Below are 16,339 nucleotides of genomic sequence, written 5' to 3' on the forward strand. Positions count from 1 at the left end.
GCCCCTAAAATGAACTGAGAAACCTTTCATAGTCGTTGTTTTTACTTAGTGAAGAAAACTGGGACCTCAAGAAGGAAATTGCTCTTCCTCCCAAAAGACATGAGATAAAACATATTTCCCATTATTATGCCCCAGATATCACCTCAAGGCAAAACAATGATACTCCTACAGGACAGAGTGCTCAGATTACAAAGTAAAGCCATAGCACTGAGAGAGAAGCCACTCCTAGGGCAATGAGTAGATTCATTTTGTAAAGAATCAGAAAAAAAAAATCATCTCTGAAAACATGGTTGATGAAGTTTTGGTACTTAAAATGAATCTTGAGCCTTATTAAATGTAGAGACTGAGAAATTTCTGAAATACTAAGAAATGCTTTATTTAAACGGCTTCCCCTGTGGCTCAATGGTAAAGAACATACCTGCTGATGCAGGAGACACAAGAGACAGGGTTCGATCCCTGGGTTGGGAAGATCCCCTGGAGAAGGAAATGGCAACCCACTCCAGTATTCTTGCCTGGGAAATCCCATGGACATAGGAGCCTGGCGGTCTACAGACTATGGGGAAGCAAAAGAGTCAGACACAACCGAGCAATTAAATAGCAAACAGATCCCAGCACACATTGGTGTGGGTCAGGAACAATGTGGAGGTGGCAGGGGTGAGGGGGCATCACAGAAAAATTAAGGATCCAGCATAACACAAGCCATGCAGGATGAAGAGAAATCTGGACCAGAACAGAACCAAGAACTATTCTCATAGCTACTTAAGAGTTTTTATCAGGTCTATAGTGAAAAGAAGCTAAATAATAATATCGCAACTGCTTCAATTGTCACTTACAGTTTTAGTACTTCGCTGAGGATATTATTCAGTCCTCAGGGTATTAGCTGCTCAGTTGTATTCAACTCTTTGATACCCCATGGACTGTAGCCTGCCAGCCCCATGGACAGTAGCCATGCCTGCTCAGTTGTGTCTGACTCTTTGTGACCCCATGGAATTCTCCAGGAAAGAATACTGGAGTGGTTTGCTATTTCTTACTCCAGGAGATCTTCCCAACCCAGGGATTGAACCCAGGTCTCCTGCATTGCAGGCAGAATCTTTACTGGCTCAGACGGTAAAGAATTCTATCCTCAAGATACTGAGATATTGAAATAATGTCATTGAAACCTTGGAGACCTGGTGGCTCAGCTGGTAAAGAATCTGCCTGCCAATGCAGGAGACGCAAGAGTTGTGGGTTTGATACCTGGGTTGGGAAGATCCCTTGAAGAAGGAAATGACAACTTGCTCCAGTATTCCTGCCTGGAGAATCCCATGGACAGAGGAGTCTGGCAGGGTATAGTCCACGGGGTCACAAAAAGTCAGACACAACTGAGCAGGCATGAACAGCCCAAATGGGTCTAGGGAAAATAAGATGCAGGGCTCCTCCTGCATTACCTCATTACTAATTTAAGACTTGGTCAATTTGTTGTGCATAAGGACATTCTCATCCTAAGCATTAAATATTTACTGTATGGAATCCCTTGGGATGAGAGGTTTTTGAGAGGAATTTAAGGAAGAAGATAATTTGAAAAATGACTGGACCATAAGCTTCTTAAAGGCAGGAACTCTAACGTTCTGTTTACCATTAATGTACATTGTCTGAACCTTAGACATCCAAACAGATGTTGAATGAATGAATGAATGATAGTTTACACTGTATAGTTATATTTGGAATGACTGTGTCTGCACTCAGTTGTATCCTACTCTTTGTGAACCTATGGACTGTAGCCCACCAGGCTCCTCTGTCCATGGAATTTTCCAGGCAAGGATATTAGAGTGAGTTGCCATTTTCTCTTCCAGGGGATCTCTCCAATTCAGGGATCAAACCCACATCTTTTGTGTCTCATTCATTGGCAGGCAGATTCTTTACCAACTGTGCCACCTGGGAAGCCCATATAATTATGTTTAGAATAACTGTATATTATTTATGTTTTTATTCTATTGGATAAATTCGATCATTCTCAATCCACTCAGTGCTTCACAGAGCTCTATATTAAAATTCTCCTCCAGATATTATCTTTATTATATGGCAAGGTGGACCTTCAGAACTACCATGGTCAAGAGCATTGCCCAGATTGAGTAAAAAGAGCAAGCATTAACAATAAATCTATTTCTCTCTATAAATGTTCTATATTATCATATATAAGACTTCATAAACTAAAAGCCTAATGAAATGTTTTCCATGTAATTCTCTCTAGGTTGTTTTATAGTCTGTAATGCTACATTTTTAAAGTAACCAAAACAGCATTGGGGCAATAAATGCATCTTCACCTAAGCTATTCTGCCATAATCATAATTTTAATTTAAATCAATATAAATTTGCATTATTAAATAATTTGAAGACAGGATTTTAAATAATTGAGATATAAGCTTTACCATAAGTGAGACAGAGGAACAAGGCTCACTCACAAGAACTAAGAAATCTTTCTCCTCAGCCTCCTAAATGTTGTCCTGGTTAGCTGAAAGGCATTTAGAGTGTTTTTTTTTTAAGTGCGGGAGGATATTGCAGAGAGATGGAGATTTTGGTAAGTGGAAGGCTTACAACTTTCAAGAAACTCATAATATACATATATATATATACATATATATATATATATATATATCCCTTGGAGATATATATATATCCCTTGGAGATATATATATATCTCCAAGGGATCTTCCCAACCCAGGTTTCAAACCCAAGCTTTATGTTTTATATATATATACATATATATATATATATAAAATACAGGAGCCTGGCAGGCTACAGCTATGGGGTCACAAAGAGTCAGACACGACTAAGCGACTGAACACACTTGCAATATATGTGTGTGTGTGTGTATATATATATATATAACATAAAGCTTGGTCAAAGGTTGTCTATAAATTAAAACTTTGAAAAATTAGATATATCAAATATTCTTTCTGAGAAAGAAAAACAAACAAAACTTTATAATTGTCAAAAGTCATTGGAAGTGTTCCCAATCACGTGGTGCTAAAAGTGGGCAATTAGAAAATGTTTGTATGTGTTGTAATTAAGAATGCAAAGCCAGTCTACAATTTTAAAAATTGGCCCCATCACTTTCTAAGTGTGTGGGGACAACCATGTGCTTAATGGCATTAGGATAAGCTAGGCTACCATCCAATAACAGCCCCCCTAAAACACAGTGACTTACACAATAAACTTTACTTCTTACTCATACAAAGCTTGCTATAGGTTCTCACAGTCCTCCAGGGCAGCTATGATCCTTCAGTTGACCTAACATTCCAGACTGCTTGAATCTGATACATTCTTCATGTTGGCAAAGGCCTCCATGTCATCATAACAGGGAAAGAGAAAGCATGGAGAACCCAAGCATCAGTTCAATATTGATTATTGTGAAGTAGGCAGAAAAGAAAATTAAGACAAAGTTAACCTGAACTATTTAAAAACCATATCATCGAAATTCAGAACTTGAAAGGGCATAAAAATGATCCAGTCAAGCCCTGTATTTTACAGATGTGGAAACAGACACCAGAGAAAGTATAAGAACGTTTACCCAAGGTTATACAATCAGCAGTAGCACCGTCTGGAATGGAATCCAGATTTCTCTCCTAGCCCCCTACTGGCTGAAAATTCTACCACTAACCTTTGGAAGTGTAGTAACTCTCTTGCCCCTCTGTCATATGGTAGAGACCCGGGCAACATGATGCTTAGGTATCCTATCCCTTTTCCAAAATTACCTTTAATAGAAAACCCAGAAATGATGGTAATGATAGGGAGAATGTCTGCAGGCCTCAAATGTTATTGTGCCACTTATTATTTATTCCTACTCATGGCATTTTAGCAATGTGATACATATTATCCAACCCAACTACAAAGCCAAGGTTAAACACCATATTGAAAATTAACTGAGAACCTTTTTACTCACACTACTCTGCAAGGTCCATTGCTATCAGTAGGAAGAGTCAGAGTGCTGAGTTAGCTGTCACAGGTGACTTTTGTTTCCATTTGCTGAGTGAAAGAGAAATTGAACAGTATGTCAAGATTAGTGAAGGGTCTACTGTGTCTATTGAAGGGTATGGCCGGCAATGACTAATACAGTCACTTTTCATTTGCATAAAGTCAGGTTCAAAATGTAGCTCCACTTATCTTTAATATGAAAGGAATGATCAGAGTTCTATTACCACATCTATTTACTTAGATCATTACCATATGAACCTCGTCCTTTCCCTTTCCCTGCTTTGCTTCAGACTCCAGCACTGAGTGTGAAAAGGCAGCCTTCATTCATGTCACGAAGCTGAGCTGTGAAGGAATACTACCCTAGAGCATCCTGGGAAATATTGGACCAGAGCTATTGCTGTTACTTCTTTGTTAAGCCCCACATCTTTCAAAATTGATGATTTTTAAAATGAGTTAAGAAATTCATTTATTGTACAAAGCACCCCAAATACTCTGGTTAAAAATGTTTTTGTGAGGTAACCTCCCTTGTATGCCCTATATACTGTTATCTAACTTTAACAACTAGAAATTGTTATTTATTCAAAAAGCAGCTTGCTTACTTTATGACATTGGCATAAAATAGTTACATGCCTAAAGTTAGAATGTCTCCACCCGAAGAGTCTCCAAAATCTTGTTTAGTGTAGTAAGGACCGTAATGACATTCTTAAGTACAATAGATATTTTAAAAACAAACAAAGCTGGTACCTCCTATTTTCTTTAAAATAGCATTGATGATATTCTTCCTCCAGTGGATTATAGATCAGAGTTCTATGAGAATTTTATAAGAATAAAAGCAGCCCCTTAGCAGAGTAGCTTGGGCCTCTGAAATGAAAACAAGATGCTATTTTTCATTCACATCAAGCCTGAGCAAGTATTTGGGTTAGTTTTATATGTCAAAACCAAAAGGGTAGGCTTAGCAAAGACATTGTCTCTTGCTTCAAATAAGGCAGGCTGAGGAGATGTACATCATTTCGCTCACACACAGAACTCCCCTCCCTTTTGTTCCTGCTTCTCTCCTGCTTAGAGCTGACTGACTCCTCCTTCCTGCAGCTCTGAGGATCACAGGCTGATTGAAGAACACAGCAATTCCGATGGGGAGCTGTGCTCAGTGACTCTCTCTCGTTTTCTGTCTCCCAGTCTGTGAACCGGCCAAGCTGAAATCTACCCGATAATCTCTCTGCCTTTGAATCCAGCTCTGGAACCAAATGCATCATTTTACTGCTCTTAAAAAGTGAATAGAGTTTGATTACCTCAAGCCAAAGCTGCTTTGCTCCAAAGAAGGACCCAAAAGGATCCAGACATCATTGTTTTCCAGTCTACTTAAGGAGCTTTTGCTTTCATGCCTGAAACTTGCTGGTTTCAGGAGGGAGTTTTTGGCTTTTTTTTTTTTAATTGAAATGTTGAAAAGTTTCTTATTGCTGCTTTAAGTGGAACCCATTTTTCAAATATGAGTTGAGTCAGGTCTAATGGAGACTTGTCTGACCGTTTTCCGCAGGAATGACCGTGGAACATTTTGAGGGAAACTTGGTAGGAGAAAATGAGATCTGATTTGCAACTATTAATGCTTATTAATCGTGAGACTATTTACAGACCTATTGAAAAAGAAATTGAATATTGACCAAGGATAATGTCTGTGTTTCTCAGTAACTTATCAACAAATGACTCTAACTTGTGGAAAGGAAACCATAATTCGACAGACCCTTTAAATCCGCCAGGAACCGTGAATATCTATCTTTTTTGCCTGACATGCCTAATGACTCTGGCAGCCCTGGCAGGCAGCATTTATTCACTAGTTTCTCTGCTGAAAATGCGGAACAGAACTGTTGTGTCCATGCTTGTGGCTTCCTGGTCTGGGGATGATCTCATGAGCGTCTTGTCGGTGACCATCTTCATGTATTTGCAGTGGCCAAATGGGGTCTCTGACTACTTCCAGTCTCTGTGCACCATCTCTGCCTTACTTTATTTATGCCAGGGCCTCTCAAGCAACTTGAAGGCGACTCTCTTAGTCTCCTACAACTTTTACACGATGCACAGGGCTGTGGGGAGCCAGGCAACCTCCAGAAGATCCGGCCAGGTGCTCGGCGTGGCGCTGACCGTGTGGGCAGCCAGTCTGCTGCTCTCGGCGCTCCCTCTGTGCGGCTGGGGCGCCTTCGTGCGCACGCCTTGGGGCTGTCTGGCCGACTGCTCCAGCTCCTACGTGCTGCTCCTCTTCGCTGTGTACACTTCGGCTTTCGGAATACTAGCCGGCCTCTCGGTCCCGCTCACTCACCAGTTGCTGTGTTCCGAGCAGCCGCCAAGACTTCACGCCAACTACCAGGAAATTTCCCGCGGCACTTCCACTCCAGGGACCCCTGCAACTGGAGGGAGAGTGCTTTCCCTGTCCCCAGATGAGGCTCCAGGTCCGGCCCCGCGGTACTCTGGAGGATGCTCCCCGAGCTCGGACACCGTGTTTGGACCGGGTCCACCCGCGAGGAGCTCAGGGCCAGGGCAGGAGCCGGGGCACGGTGCTGCCGCTGTGGCTGGAGACTGCAGGCGCAAGAACCGGGGGACTCTCTTTGGCACCAGGAGCTTCACCGTGAGCGTAGCGCAGAAGCGCTTTTCTTTGATCTTAGCGCTGATAAAAGTCACCCTTTGGCTGCCCATGATGGTAAAAGTGCGGTTGCTCACGGTGTGCGGATGTGTGTTCCAGACAGTATGAGTGCGTGTTGAGACCAGCGCCCCTGGTTTGGAGGGTCACCCAGAGATGTTCAGTTTAGTCCGTTTACAAATGTATCTCGGTTGGTTTTCAAGAAGCACTTGGAGGAAAGCAGTTCACGAGTAGGACTAGCAGCCGCGAAGCCTTTGCTAAGTGCTTCTCGATTCAAAATTAGGGAGGAGGGCGGGGAGCGCTTTCAGGCGCGGTAGACTTAGTTTTCCCAGATCTGTCATGGTCAAGGGTGTTCTCTCTCCGAGCAACGTCTGGGAGTATTCAGAAAAGGAGGGAGGCAGTGAAGGAAAACAGTGTATGCCTCTATTATTCCCAGAGTCTCCTATCCTGCGCTCATCTTTGCTCCATTCCTCCATAGTAAGGTCGCAGCCCATCCCCATCAGGAAGAGAGGAGAGGCATAACCACTAGTAGAGAGAACAGAGAGTAGACAAAACCGGCTTTTGTTCACGCCTCCAAGAGAGAGCCAGAGGAGAGAAGTGGCAGGTGGTGACCTAGAGTGACAAGCATGGCCTGGCAGGGCTGAGGGGCTAGGGATATGACAAAGGACATCTGGAGTACCAGGTACAGGTTTCACAGATGCTTGCCTGTTTTCTGGGATAGCGTTTTTTCATGTTGTGAACTGTGCTTTTCTGGTGGAAACTTGAGCTGGCAGCCAGCACAGACCAGGCACTCAGGAGTGGAAACCCTCAAAAGCCTGTGCAGTCCGAGGAAGCTGGCCTCTTCCCAAAGGATCCTGGTAGCCCAAAACCAATGATGCCAGCTCAGGAGCCGAGCTTCTAGCTCTCAGATAGGAAAGGGGCCTGGAGAAGGGAGCTGAAGGGAAAGGAGCCTTTCCCCTTGGGGGAAAAGGCTTGGCAAAGTGGAAAACATTTTCTTGGGGTAGGTCTGAAGCTCTCTGCTTTTACAGATCCACATGGCGGTCCAGCACATCTTGGGGTTTAAGAGCCTTCCCTTTGAGATGCTCAGCTTTATGCTAACCCTCCTGGCCACCACTGTAACTCCAGTGTTTGTCTTGTCTAAACATTGGACACACTTGCCCTGTGGCTGCATCATCAACTGCAAGCAGAACACATATGCAGTGACATCGGATGGGAAAAAACGTAAGTCCTGGATAGTGCAGAGGTTGAGAACAATATGCAGAGGGTCAAATACAGAAAGGTGGTCTTTTGAGAAAGTTGCCTTAGTAGGTGATGAAGAGTCCAAGGACAAGTGAAATGGTACATAAAAGGAAGAAATGTTAAACAATTATCAGCACAGTGCTGGAGTAAATTTTAAATGAGACGGGTTTAAAACAACTCTGTGGACTGCATGTACATTGAATGGTTATTTTAGGTGATTAAAAAAAGAGAGAGAATTCATTCAACCCAGCATGAAATCAACAAAGGACTTTAGATGTTATATCCACCATAACTCTTAGCTGAGTAGAAAATCAATTCCCCTCCCAAGTCTACATAGGAGAAGCCTGCATTTTTGAAAAGTTAAAATTCATTATGTTAAAGTTTATTATTATTGAGTGGAACAGTAAAGAAAAGCATTTCCATTATTTTGCAGATTGTATTCTTCCAGGGTGTTGGAAAGTTTTCAGAGTAAGCAATAAGAGCACCTAAAAACATTTCCAAAACAAATTTTAAGTGTATGCCTCTGCCTTTAGAAAAAATACAGATATATACACAAATGACAACCCCCACCCCCAGCCCAATACCTGTAATTTCAAGAAAGGACAAAGGTTGGCAGAGTTGTTCATGTATAAATCTCATCATTAGTTACTAAAAAAAATCTGTTTTAAAAACTGCATCTTTAACAGGAATGGAGTCAATTATAAAGCTCACTAGAGTGTAATTGTTCCTATACTAAGACAGGAAAAGTTGAGGAATGACCTGTATATTTTTACTCTATCAGGAAGGAAAAGGATATCTTTTTTGTCATTCCAGAAAAAAGATAGGATGTTCTACCATTTAATAAATCCAATACACTAATAAATGCATTAGTGTATGCTGAATTAACTCTTCCATTAATTGTCCTTTGCTCAGAATAAGCAAGTATATTTTTGTTTAACAGAGAAGAAAGAGTGAATGAAAACAGTCCATCTCAGACTATATTAGGGCTATAAAAACTGGAGACTATTAAAAAATACTCTGTAATCAGTTCTTCAACAGGGTTATTTTATAACATTCAATAGTCATGAACTGCTCATTTTCCATGTATTCATGACATTTAACGTCTAGATAATTTTCAAATAACCTGAAGATTTTTTTAGTGTTAAGGGTGCCATAAACTTTTATTGTCAATAGACGCCAAATTTGTCTATGCCCTTAAAATACAATAACCACAGAACTTGTAATAGTATGTGCTTCTGGAGATTAATATCCAGAGCAACTGTGACACAGAAAATGAAAAATAAATCTTTTTGATAGAAAACACAGAAGAACATAGAACATATAAAAATTACTTACAGACCTGAAAGTTCTACCATTCTATCAAACATTAATATTTTGTCAGTAAATTAATGAAACAATCCCACCTTATATATTTAAAATTGTAAGAGAGACAAAAAGAATTTAAGAATAAAAGACAAAAAGAATGTCCTTTTTAAGAACTAAAGGACACTTCTATCAAAGTCAAAAACCAAGCAGTACAACATATCTATCACTGTAAATCATCTAGGAAGCAGTGTCTCTGGTACTGCACAGGACAGAAGAACCTACAGCAGGCTAGTAGAATCAATAATCAAGTTAATATCTCATGTTTGAAATTCGAACCACATCTTTCAAGATCAAAGTAATATTTTTCCTCTAAAATTCCCATTGCCCTTATTTGTATAGGGCCATACAGGGAGAGACATAAAAATTCAAGGAAGATGTTGAAATGTAAGCCTAGAGAAGCATGGCTTCAGAAACAAAACGTGAAAACATTCATTTAAAATGGCTTCATTCTCTTTTGATCCCAGGCTCTGCCACAGGGAAATTATAAGAATAAGAATGGTGTATTTTCACTGTCTGACCCACCATAAATTTTCCTTTTGCTAGGATGACACACAATTTTGAAACTCCAAAAATGGCTCATCCTCAGGTGGGCAGGAGCTTGGTCAGTTACTTGATATAGTACTTTGATTCTATATAGTTATAGTACTTTGATGGCTCCAGTTTCACACTTAAGCTTTTTCTCCTTAACAGATTAATGTTCGCCTTTAATGTTTTTTTGTTGCCATTGTTTTGTTTTTTGCTGAAAACTCCAGGAACAAGAAAAGGAACATATTTTTTCCTAATTCACACTTACCGTGAATATGATATAAACATGATTCTACATCTCAGCTTCACTATACGGAAACTGAGAGACATGCAACCATAAAATGAAGTTTCCAGGGATAATAGTTCTCTCCTTTTTCCAACAATAATCTGTATTACTAATGTCTCAAGACAAAAGTGGTTTTAAAACAGGATGATTTTAACACAGAGGTCTCAGGTGGCAGACATATGGATTGGATATGCCTTTCACACCCATTTTGTTTTAAAATTAAACAGACAGTTCAAGTAAAATACTTTCTAAGTATAAAAATCAGATTTTCGGCTTCCTTTTTTTGATGGAGTCAAAGTATCTGGTGGCATATTACGCTGAAGAATTGTATTTATACGCTGACAAAATTACTTATGTCTAAAACTGTCGTTGGCAAAATGTGATTAAAATCAGAAGACTAGAGCTAATTCATGTCCTAAATAGGATTTTGCTTTTCAGAACAAATGAGCGTTTGTGCTCAGTTGTGTCCAATTCTTTGTGACCTCGTGGACTATAAGCCCACCAGGCTCCTCTGTCTGTGGAATAGTCCAGGCAAGAATACTAGAGTAGGTTGCCATTTCCTCCTCCAGGGGATCTTCCCCACCCAGGGATTTAACTCACGTCTTCTGCATTGGCAGACGGATTCTTTACCATTGTGCCACCTGGGAATCCCCAGAACAAATATAACAGTGTACTTATTTCTCATAAGTGTAGTATTGATTTCCAAAAGATCCTGACTCTATCCTGATGGTCCTTAAGCTTCTTATAAGCTACTAGTCAGTCATTGACCACCCTGTTATATTGTTATAGCCAATTACCTTCATTAGTTAGTCAGAATTTACCTCTAGTGTTAAGGAAAAGTAACTAACAAGAAATATTTCTATTGGTTACATTTTATAATTAACATACTTCCCTTAACTTAAAGATAGCCTATTGGAGACATTCTGCTTTTATTAACATATTTCTGTTGCGAGTCTGATTAGCAGTACAGCAATGTCCCATAGAAGCTAATAACTGCAATTCTGGAGTCAGCTTTAAATTCACATCTCTTTAAGTAAGTAATCTTAGGTTTCCTTTAACAGCCTCAGTTTTCTCAAACGCAAAATAGAACCAATTTGCCTATTATTATGTAGGGTTGTTGTTTTGTTAAATGACATGACCCCTGTGCCTAACTGGCCCTGGAATGCTCTAGTTCCCCATCGTATCTTTCGCAATCAGACTTCCTTCTTGAAGCCTACCTCAGACTGCCTCTTGCACCTCATAACATGCAGGTAAATTGTCCATTGAATTAATTCTTTAAAAATCTTGCTCATTTTTTCTTTCTATACTTTATAGTTGTGATGTGTAGCTAATAAGATATATAGCTACGGATATCAATTTACGTGATAAAATTGGAGTTTTATGACAGTTTTTGTTTGCTTAATATCTTTGAATTGACCACTTGTCACTTTGTATCTTATTTTAGAGAAAAAGAAAACCTATCAATAATTGAAACATCCCTTTATTCAGCTTTCATACTATTAAAACAAACTAAAAATTCTAATTTAATTTTATTGAACTATATTATTAGAAAAACTTAAGTAGTACTATAAATGAGACAGTGGATGGTGTTAACATCTGTTTCTACTTTTCCATTTTCTTTGAATAGAAATTTTTATTTGTGTCCTGGTTCAAACAAAGAGTGTTTTTGGCTCAAATAATGAATGATAACTATAAATTCTATCTTTCAGTCAGTGAAATTGGTTTGTAAATCTTCAGTTCTCAGACAATTTCAGTAATAGAATCAGCATATGAATGACACAAGGGTGTACTATGAAATAAATCAAACTTTACCTGTTGTTTTCATAGACAGTTTATAGTTTTTAATAAACTTTTCCCCCAAGGATCTCTCAATGTGTGCTAAGGGTGTGCTATAAAACACAGAGCTATCCAAGTAGAAAAAAGTTTTGAAATGAGCCATATTTGAAAGATGAAAACCAAAATATTACATGGTATTTTGTCTACCATCTTGATATAGCTTCATTCTTAATACTCAAAAACTATCTAGTATTTAATGATATTCACACAAAACAATTATATCACTTCTGTCACATTCTCACTTGTTATTTTAGTAAAACTTTATACTGTATTCACTAAACAGTAGTAGTGTATATAGGATATCATCATATTTCATCTGATTTAAACCATAGAAAGTTTTATGCATTCCTGCTAAACTCATCTTGTAATTAATAAGGTATAGACATGTTGTAAAATGCTTCATCTCACAGAAATATAAATATATGCATATTTTTACAGTTCATTTCAAATTATTCATGCTATTTTTAAACGTTTAAAAAGTATTTCAGCATTATCTAATTTTTAATGTATTCATTTATAAACATAAATGTCAGCAATGATATACATTAAAATATTGAAAGCAGTTATATCTATTGTTGGTATTGCCAGCTGAATAGCTCAAAGAATATTAAAAGCTTCCTTCCCAAGTTGTTTTTTTTTTAAGGATAAATTGCTTTTGTTATGTTTATTTATTTATTTGGCTGTGTTCGTTTATAGTTCTGGCATGCTGGAACCTCATTGTATCATGTAGATCTTTTGTTGAACACACAGACTTTCTCTAGTTGTGGCACATGGGTTCAGTAGAAGTTGTGGCAACATGGACAATCTACTTGTGGTGTGCAAGTTTAGTTACCCTGACGCATGTGGGGTCTTAGTTCCCAGACCAGGGATAGAACTCACATCCCCTGCACCAAAAGGCAGATTCTTAACCACTGGACCACCAGAGAAGTCTCTATTAAGAGCTTCTTAGTTAATATCTAGTAAAATAAAATTTATAAACTATGTATTTTATCCTAAAATAAAGAAATGCACAATTGGTAGACCAATATAGCTACTCTAAAACTGAAAGTATATGAGACTTTTTAAATTTATAGCTAAAGTTTTAAATAAAATTTGTTTAAAGACTTCAGGGTTCTGGATCTGTATGTATGTCAAGGCTTTCATTGTGTAAGTGACAACAATTAGGCCCAGAATGATATGATGGCTTGAACTTGTAAGGACTATTTCTTTGCATAATTGACAAGATCATTTTAAGATTTCATACTAATCAGGTAACTCACTTTCTTATTTTTATTCACTTTGTATATTCAACTGCTGTTTACATCTACCTTCCTAATCATGGAATTTTGTTTTTGTTTTTACGTAGCCAAGAGGAGATGCTTTGAATTCAATCTATCATTCCAGCAAAGTTATGGAATTTATAAAATAGCACATGAAGATTACTATGATGATGATGAAAATTCTACAGCCTGTCACAATCTCATGAACTATGAGTGCACAACTACAAAAGACTCTCAGAGAGACACTCATATCTTCAGTGCCATAAAAGTGGAAATCAGCACCACACCCTCTCTGGACAGCTCCACACTAACAGGCATCAACAAATGCACAAACACTGACATTATAGAAGCTGAAGAGGAGTCCCACAATGAAAGAGGTGTTGATCCTCTACTCTCTGAAAAAGCAGAAGGTGATATTAAATATGATGAAACCACCTTTTTGGAAGGGCCAGAAAGAAGACTTTCTCATGAAGAGAGTCAGAAACCAGACCTTTCAGACTGGGAATGGTGTAGGAGTAAATCAGAAAGAACCCCTCGTCAGGTACAGTAAAGATTGCTATTATTGTAAAGTAAAAATGAGACCAAGCATGACAGCATGCAAAAAAATTATCAGTTGTTTATTTCATTCAAGATAGCATTCACTTTCAATTAATTTACATAATATTAGATTTATTTCAAAGTGTCTTTTGAAGGACTTCTAAATGTTTTTAATTAGTTCTATACTTTCATTCAAATTCTATATATTTGGGGATTGGCAGAGTTAAATATGCTTTTTGAGAAGAGTAGAGCATTCTAACTTCATGTAATCCGTATAAATTCAGACTAGACCCTTGAAACTTATCTCAAGTTAATTAACTTACAGGTTTTATTTTTCTTCACCTTAAAACTTTACACAAGTCCCTGAAAGAGGTTTGGGGGCAAAAGTTTATATAACTAGTGATGAAGAAATAGTCCTATTGCAACTGTATTAGATAGCTTACCTATTAACCTTGCTGAAATTAGTCCCTCTAATACTCAGGAAGGAAAAAAAGATCTATTTCAGAATACACCCAAGTGAACCTTTACAAAACCCTGCTTAATGTTCCATCTTTTTAAGGATTGAAGAATGTTTATATAATGTTTTTTAATGAAATAATTTGTATGGTAAGCTCATCTCATTCTTTCCTAGATTACAGCCTGCCTATAATGGTGAGGAGTACTTATTTTATTAAAATCATAGTGTGATATTGATATGATTGTTCTTTCCTCTAAATGCTCATATCTGATAATTAAAGTTGCCCTTGCTTTCCACACAATTGATTTACTAGGAAAAGATACCTTTTTATACCTGACAGTGTAAATCAAAGTCCACTTGCCCATAGTCTCTGAAATTAAAAATACAATTCTTCAAATACCCACTAGTAATAATGCAATCATTGATCACAAATATGACCATAAAGCACCAATTATGAATATGAACAGAATTATCTGAGATTTCCTTTATTCTTCTAATTAATTAAAACTACTAGTTTTACTTTGATATCATCAGTTTTAAAAGTTGGATAATAAAACAAAGCATACAAAACATATGATTAAAAATAATTACACATAGGGTTCAGTGATTGGATATCTCAAAAAAAATCACCAAATATTTACTGTAAATTGAAAAATATCATAAAAAGTATACTACTAATAGGACATGTTGTTCTGTCAGTGTGGACACATGGACAGGACACACACAGTTTTAAAACAATGTGGTATCCCAGCTAAAAGGGGCCTCCCTACAATATCATCATCAATTTGCTCCTAAATAATCTAAGCCTCCTGGTTTTCTTGCACTTAAAAATTAAGTAATATTCATGATGAAGTGAGTATGTATATGTGTCATTGTGCACCCATCTTCACCCAGGAACTTGGAACTACAGTACCCTGTGTTACTCCTCTGTTCCATCCTCATGCTTACCTCTTATCAGTTACAGGACAGCTATCTTGACTCTTGCTCATGCTTTTTGGTTTTACTATTTTATCACAAATGAGTGTGTTTCTAGCATAATATAGTCCTTACTTTTGCTTGTTTTGAGTTTCCTAAAGATAGTAACATATCTGGGTGGGACTTGTGTTTTTTTTCCATACTACCTTACTTTAAATAACTTCATTTTCTAATTTATTTTGTCAAAACAATGGGAAATGCTGCCTCAGTTATCACAACTTATAGCTCTTATTTAAAAGCCTTAGTTATATTTTTGGAGAATATAATCCATTCTCTTAGAATTGGGGGAATATGTAAAAAGATCAGACACTGCTTACAACTAAGTATATTGTCTTATGAGAATAGTAAAGTACAACTTACAAACCTCTGTAAATCAAAAACCAAAATGATATAAGGAAAGCAAAAAATCAATCCAGATAATCTTTTAACTACAAAGATTGCTTATTAAGTATTAATATTGTAACATCTGTGAAGAACAAATAATTCAGGAAACTGATTTTAAATGATCCTTTAAAAATATTTAGTGGTAATATAGATAATACAATGCTTAGGAAAGGTAAATTTATATTTTAAGATACTAATTAAAATTAAATGAAATACTATCATAAATTTTAAAACAACAGCAAGAAATCCTTAAGCTACAGGCTCATGTTATTGGTATGACTTTTCCTTAGCATATCACCTACAGACTTTAAGGCTAACATTATAACCAAAATGTGTTTTAGGGTTGAAAAGCTTTTCCTCTGACCAAAGATTGGTTTTAACTCTTAACCTATTCTTCACCAGCAGATATTTCATGGGAAAAGGTAATGACTTAAAAAGCACTTTCTTTTCATTCTCTCCTTCCAAGTTCTTTCTTTGCTCTGAAATCAACTTAACTTATATATCTTATAGTGATACATTAAACTTTGGTAGATATTGTAGTAATTATGAAAACACTATCTTTTTATCTTCTATGGTTGTATTTTCAAATATTTAGGTTCAATTTATCAGTTCATTGAATTATCCACGTTCTTTGTTTTGGGGCTATAAAAAACACAGGTTTGATTTAAAATGTATTTAACTGTCCCTACCATATTTTTACAATGTGCTCAATCATTCAGTTGTGGCTGACTCTTTGCAACCTGATGGACTGTTGCCCACCAGGATCCTCTGTCCATGGGGTTCTCCAGGCAAGAATACTGGAATGGGTTGCCATTTCCTACTCCAGGGGATCTTCTCAACCCAGGGATCAAACCTATGTCTCCTGCATCTCTGCACTGGCAGGTGGATTCTTTATC

General features: G+C 37.6%; 1 protein-coding gene across 1 annotated transcript in view; it reads left to right on the forward strand.

The window, feature by feature from the left end:
• Positions 1-4,893: 4,893 nt before the first annotated feature.
• The window catches only part of GPR149 (G protein-coupled receptor 149), an 87,218-nt gene continuing 75,772 nt past the window's right edge, over positions 4,894-16,339 (forward strand). Inside the window, exons 1-3 of the mRNA XM_003585692.6 lie at positions 4,894-6,640; positions 7,609-7,801; positions 13,177-13,631. Coding sequence (XP_003585740.3) covers positions 5,621-6,640; positions 7,609-7,801; positions 13,177-13,631 — 1,668 coding nt within the window. The 5' untranslated portion in view covers positions 4,894-5,620. The remainder of the gene's footprint in view (positions 6,641-7,608; positions 7,802-13,176; positions 13,632-16,339) is intronic.

The sequence above is a fragment of the Bos taurus genome, chromosome 1, assembly GCF_002263795.3.
Source record: "Bos taurus isolate L1 Dominette 01449 registration number 42190680 breed Hereford chromosome 1, ARS-UCD2.0, whole genome shotgun sequence".
Taxonomy (NCBI): domain Eukaryota; kingdom Metazoa; phylum Chordata; class Mammalia; order Artiodactyla; family Bovidae; genus Bos; species Bos taurus.